Source organism: Cyprinodon variegatus, unplaced genomic scaffold, assembly GCF_000732505.1.
Source record: "Cyprinodon variegatus isolate N-32 unplaced genomic scaffold, C_variegatus-1.0 Scaffold694, whole genome shotgun sequence".
NCBI lineage: Eukaryota > Metazoa > Chordata > Actinopteri > Cyprinodontiformes > Cyprinodontidae > Cyprinodon > Cyprinodon variegatus.
In genome coordinates this window covers 263709-270260 of record NW_015151147.1, presented here as the reverse complement: position 1 = coordinate 270260, position 6552 = coordinate 263709, and the positions used below count along the sequence as shown (strand labels likewise).

General features: G+C 38.5%; 1 protein-coding gene across 1 annotated transcript in view; it reads left to right on the top strand.

Moving 5' to 3' along the window:
- Positions 1 to 2457: 2457 nt before the first annotated feature.
- Positions 2458 to 6552, top strand: part of eif3l (eukaryotic translation initiation factor 3 subunit L) — a 13146-nt gene continuing 9051 nt past the window's right edge. Inside the window, exons 1-9 of the mRNA XM_015394553.1 lie at positions 2458 to 2607; positions 2907 to 2949; positions 4992 to 5202; positions 5295 to 5374; positions 5491 to 5552; positions 5658 to 5727; positions 5802 to 5875; positions 6004 to 6175; positions 6306 to 6460. Of these exons, the coding sequence (XP_015250039.1) occupies positions 2584 to 2607; positions 2907 to 2949; positions 4992 to 5202; positions 5295 to 5374; positions 5491 to 5552; positions 5658 to 5727; positions 5802 to 5875; positions 6004 to 6175; positions 6306 to 6460 (891 nt within the window). The 5' untranslated portion in view covers positions 2458 to 2583. The remainder of the gene's footprint in view (positions 2608 to 2906; positions 2950 to 4991; positions 5203 to 5294; positions 5375 to 5490; positions 5553 to 5657; positions 5728 to 5801; positions 5876 to 6003; positions 6176 to 6305; positions 6461 to 6552) is intronic.

Below are 6552 nucleotides of genomic sequence, written 5' to 3'. Positions count from 1 at the left end.
ATACTGTTTACATTCAATCACTGCTGCACTTTATCGAATAGAAATGTTCATTTACTTTTTGAAAAGATGTACTAAACGAAATTTCATATTGTATACATCCTGTGTACACAAAATGACTTTAAAAGTTTTCTAAGTCTAAGTTTAGACCCCCAGAATTAAAGCTTGACTGTGTAATTCTAAACAGTTTTTCCTCGTCCAACATACTAATACATTAGGATTTTTGTTTTTATTATTTAATTAGTAAAGTCTGCAGAATTACAGTTTGATAACACATATTTATTAAGAAATACATGCATCTAAAATTATAGAGCTGTGCCAATAAGTGATCTACAAATCAAATAAATCCTTACACATTCAAATTGTGTGAATTAATTATGTGTTATAGGCTATCCATATACAATTATTTAGGTATATAGAGTCATTGACACAAAGTGAAGATGGCAACAGCAGACCAATCAACCTGACTGGGATAGCATGTAGGCCTACAACCACTGCAACACTAAACCCAATATATTATAGCTTTAAAAATATAGTAAGAAAATGTTGTTAGTTGTAATAAATCACGTATTTAATGCATTATTTAAATATTAACAAAAATATACATGACATTATTAACTTTAATTCAGTTTATTCAATGCCATCCCAAACCTTTTTTTTTTTTTTATATATAATTAGAAACGTTATGAAAAACATGCTCATTCAGATCGAAAATGTTCAGAGAATCATTTTTCCTACAGCTATCAGTGGTCTAAAACAAACGCTATGAGGCTTTGAAGGATGGATATTGAAAACTGATCTGTATTAATTCACTGTATTGCTGATAGCTCGAAAAAAGTGAAGCCACCGGCCGCCATATTGGTACTCCCAACTCAAAACAAGCAGTTTCCCACCTGTGAAAAGAAATTTCACATGAAATTTCACAGACAGTGGATGAACTAACCAACAAAATCCATATATAGTATGTAGGGTAACCTTAATCTGGCTATCTCGGACTGACTGGAAGATATTTTGACATTGTTTCTAATGTTATAGAATAGAAAATAGAGTAAATAGCAAGTAATAACTGTGAAATGTCAATGTATTAATGTTTTATTCAATGGATAATGCTGTAGTTTTTGTAGTGTTTGGTATATTTCTCATTTGAAAAAGTTGTGTGCTGAAATATATTGCATGTTATATTGACAAAAAAAAAGCAATTTCAACATTTTTTAAAGGCTAATTCACAGCCACAGCATAAAAGTATATGGCATCATGCATGCACAATTTGCAAATAGGAAAATATTGCATCATTAACAGACACGTACTTGTAGTTCAGTCTTGATGTAAAAAAAAAAATGATGTCAGTACATATCTATTATATGTACATCATCAATTTAGCACATTTGGCACATCAGTATTATTGTGCTCCATTAACACATGAATTTTGTTGTAATCGATTTTGTATAATATTTTATATTACATGATTTATAGACTTCATTAGCTTCATACTGACTATGCAATGTGATGTGCCTATTTTTTATCATAAGTTACAGTAATCTACTGATGCTATAAAACAGCCATTGAGTGTCAAAGTGATGAATTTATCTTTATTTTAAAAGTCTTAAGCAGAGGCATAGCCAGAAGGGTGTACGCTGAAGTGTGGCCGAAAGCGGATCAGCCCCAGAACCTTAGGGTCAATCTATGCTGATCCAACAGGAAAATGAACAACCTCAACATCAATATTTTTCCAAATAAAGACAAACTTTACTTTCCTACAGCCTTTTCTAAAAATAGACGCATATACAGTATTTAAACATTCATTTACATAAAAGGTATGGTGGATAAAGTTCTTTCAGGTTTGAGTTCTTTTCCATTGTCATTACTTACCTTCTTTTATCAATAATCATTCTGCATAAAATTGATATTCACAAGTACTAATATCTACAAAAAATGTTTATTTACTAAGTTTTTATTAGAATAGCTATTTACTTATTATGTAACTGAAGACTGGCTTGCATTTTCTCTTTACCTCATATAACACAAAATCTAGTTCCGAAAACAGCATGAATTTTGTACTTATCATCTTTCATGTTATTATATTGATGTGTATAAATAACCACAGTGTTTTTGTGGTCAAGTAAATGTTAATCTATGAAAAAATTAAAATGTTTTGAATATTAAGAGTATTGCTGCCACTTTCAGTATTATTCAGTATAATGGGGAATAAATGGTAGGATGGCCACAGGGGTGGCCAATGATTGGTGGCCACCCCTGGCCCCCGATCTAGCTCCGCCCCTGGTTAAGTCCCTGAAAAATGGGCAATCAGCAATCCAGTAAATAAATAGAGATCAGTTATATTGAGCTGTTTTAAAGAGTTTAATTGGCCTCAGCAGCAATCAGGGGCTATAATATCCAGAGAACTCGAGAACGGACTCCATTTCCCATAATGCTCCACGGCTCGGTTTCCTCCAAACGCAATGACACCTACTTCCGCTTCCTTCCGTCTCCGGCGCCTGCTGCGTGGTTTAGCGGCGTTAGCTAGTTGGGTCACGCTGTTGGCCTGCTTTTTTATTAATATACTGCTTTGGTTTGATATCCACCATAATGTCGTATCACGAAGAGGAAGAAGTAAGTATCCGTGTTATTTTCAGCATACTTTAAAACCGTTTTTGTCGTTTTTTTGGACGTTTCAACATGCCGATTAGCACATAGCTTCAGTGCTAGCTCATTCAGCCATGCTAGCTAGCCGGAAAGTCGTTTATTATTTATTTATTAAGCAGTTTGTGTTAAACGTATTAAATGACTTTCCTTTAACTCTGGTTTATGATGGTTGAATTGAGCAGTTTCCTTATTACTGTAATAAAATGACAGATTATATCACAGCATCAGAAAAATGCTCATATATTAAAAACCGTTTTTCTCCACAGTACGATCCTTACGCCTACTCAAATGACTACGATCTGCACACAGGTAAATATACTTTGATTGCATATTAATTTATGAGCACATGTTTGAAATGCCATGCTGCTTGTGTCAAATTAGGATTTAAATCCACTGAAAAATCGAAAACAAGGTTTTAATATCATGACTATTGTAATCATACATTTTAACTCATAGTAAATATAAATTGATTGCAATTAGGCATGCATTTCAGAAGATTATTTCAATTTAAAAACAATCCAAACACTTAAAACCATTAATTGTTTTATAAAATGACATGAAAAATGATTCTAAAAGGAATTTCTGGGACATTTAATTGAATGTTAGTATAATCAGCCAATTTGCAGCAATTTCAAATCTCCTAACTTCACACACGTACCTATAAACATTTAAAAGATCTGATCAGGTGTTATGATTCAGACCTGGTGCTGCAGAAGCAGCTGGTTTAGATGCAGAGTCAAATGTTGACACATCAAGGCAGCAAAAGGTCCTGCAGCACGTTTTGAACAGAAGGAGCAGCTCATGAGCTTCTGACGCTCTTAAGGAGCTTCAAAAATGGCAGCAGCTGGAGTTGGAGAAATTTAACTTTCCTGATCGACACACCTCATCAACCAATCAGAGAAGCTGATCTGGGAGCTGACAGGGAAACAGAGGCTACATTCAGACTGCAGGCCTTGATGCTCAGTTCCGATTTTTTTGTGAAATCCTATTTTCTTTGCGTTGCCGTTCACATTGCCAAATATATGCGACTTGTGTGTGATATCCTCTGTGAATTGCCTTGATACAACCTAGGTGTCCTGCATGCACAGTAAAGGACGTAATGACATCACAGGCCAGCGTGTTCTGTGTTTACGGAAGTAAACATGGATGGTAGTGCCGGGGAACATCTGGTGAACTTTCCCAACCGTAAAAACACAATCTTTTCAAGATGGTTAAATATAAATACTGAATCACTTTCCAGCGTGGTTGTTTTTCTTGCTGCTTCTTCATAGCAAGACCCAGAATATTGATCTTTGTCGGGTATTAATGGCGTTCAGGTCGGATGAATGCGACCTGGCTGTTCAGACACCGGTCGCATTAGAAAAGATCAGATACGTATCGGATTCACGACCACATAGCCAAGTGGCCTGGATCGCATTGGAAAAAATCGGATCTGTGCTGTTCAGACTGCCATGAAAAGATCAGATGCATATGGGCAAAAATGTAAGTCATTTCAGTCTGCAGTTTGAACGTAGTCAGACACAGCACTGCGGATGCAGAGCGCTATGATTACTCCTGTGAAACAATTTATTAACGCCTAAATTAACTTAAAATGTCAAAACCTGACGGCTAAATATGTTCTACTTTATTATCCTGGTGCCTGCAGTTTGGATTACGTACGTGAAAAACACTAACATCTCCTTCCAGTCGTTGTGAACAGTAGCAAAAAACTGCAGAGAGACGACCGGTCCAGAGGCTGCTGTTGAATGGGATTCCCAGGGACGGAGCTCCACCTCTGTACGGGGGTCGGACAGAAATAATATTTGAAAAAAGGCTGGTAATCTGGATAAACTTACTGCACAGATGACGTTTTCGGGACTTTTTCACTTAAAAACATTAAAAACTACTTTTAACCCACTGATCACAAAAAATATAGCAAAGCTGCTCTCTGCCATTTAACACAGGAGCAGCTGAAGCCTTTGAACACACTTTACTGGATGCGCTTCAGGAGCGTCAAATAGAAGCTTTTTTGCTGCTTCCAGTCTGAATGTAGCATTATTAATTCAAATAAGCAGAGCAAATGTCGATTTCATCCTCCCTTTGCTCGGTTAAAGAAAGGATAGGGCAGTTAATGCGCATCAGACCCACTTTTCGACCGCGCAGCTAGAGCAGCAAAGATGCTTCAGCCGTGCGTCAGAACTAAAATTGTACAAGCATCAAAAATGAAGCAGCTGCTTCTGCTACATGCGGTCTGAACGCAGCATTAGTTTCATCTCAGTCACTAAGGCAGGTGGCTGAGATCAACCAAATCCAACAACGCAGTAGAAACCTGAAGAGCCACTTTAAGTGACCCTAAGTGATCCTGTCTGCAGGTGACCCTAAAGCAGATCTTGCGTATGAGAGACAGTATGAGCAGCAGACCTACCACGTCATTCCAGAGGTGATCAAGAACTTCCTCCAGTATTTCCACAAAACCATCTCCGACTTGATCGACCAGAAGGTTTATGAGCTGCAGTCCAGCCGGGTTACCAGCGAGAGCATCGAGCAGAAGATCTACGAGATCCAAGATGTCTACGAGAACAGGTGAGCTCCTTTCTTAGCCACGATGGAGACAGCAGAGGAGCGCATGTTTGGAGGCGTTCCGTTTATCTTTATCTGGTTTGGCTTCCAATCAGCTGGAACAAGTTGACTGACCGTTTCTTCAAGACTTCGCCCTGGCCTGAGGCTGAAGGCATCGCATCGCTTGTTGGCAATGGTGAGAGATGATGGGGTTTATTTATGCGCTGACTCTCATCTTAACGCCCCATTAAAATGCTGAATGTTGTCCAGATGAAATTTTTACGTGAAAGATGGTCTTTGTCTTTGCTGCAGACGCTGTGTTCCTCATCCTCTATAAGGAGCTCTACTACAGACACATCTATGCTAAAGTCAGCGTGAGTATCTGAACATGTGGTTTTCATCTTAAGCTAAAAAATGAACTGCAACAGATTGAAGATCCTCTGATATTTTGTTAGAATGATGATATTTGTGTCTATTAGGGTGGACCTACCTTGGAGCAGAGGTTTGAGTCCTACTACAATTACTGCAACCTCTTCAACTACATCCTCAGTAAGTCCATCGTTTTAGCAGACTGTTGGATGCCTGTCGATGCATCAGCCTTAAGAATGTTTGACTGTGAACAGATGCAGACGGTCCGGCACCTCTGGAGCTGCCAAACCAGTGGCTGTGGGACATCATTGATGAGTTCATCTACCAGGTGAGCAGCAAAATAGGCCTTTTATCTCAGTTTATAATGTAATAAACTGGTTATATGAGTAGAGAAAGACCAGATCATGTTTTTTCTGATTGATTTTGAGCTAAAATGTTGAAACCTTTCCTTCACAGTTCCAGTCCTTCAGTCAGTACCGATGTAAAACGGCCAAAAAATCGGAGGAGGAAATTGAGTTCCTGAGGAGTAACCCGAAGATCTGGAACGTCCACAGCGTCCTCAATGTCCTCCACTCCCTGGTGGATAAGAGCAACATCAACCGACAGCTGGAGGTCTACACCAGCGGAGGTAAACCCGTGTTTTAAAAACAGGATAAAGACGTCCGGATGATTTTAAGTCTTAACATCTGGCCTCAAAGTTGTGAAGATATTTTAAAATATATAAGGTTGCCAACGTTTATCTCACTGGTTGGATGCAGGGGACCCAGAGAGCGTGGCTGGGGAATATGGACGCCACTCTCTGTATAAGATGTTGGGGTACTTCAGCCTGGTTGGCCTGCTGAGGCTGCACTCTCTGCTGGGGGATTATTACCAGGCCATTAAAGTCCTGGAGAACATTGAGCTCAATAAGAAGGTAAGGGAGGAGCCTGTTGATGCAATGTGTGCTTCAAGATCCAACATGTTGAAGATTTTCAGTCATCCAGGTCATAGTCATTCCAAAAAAGT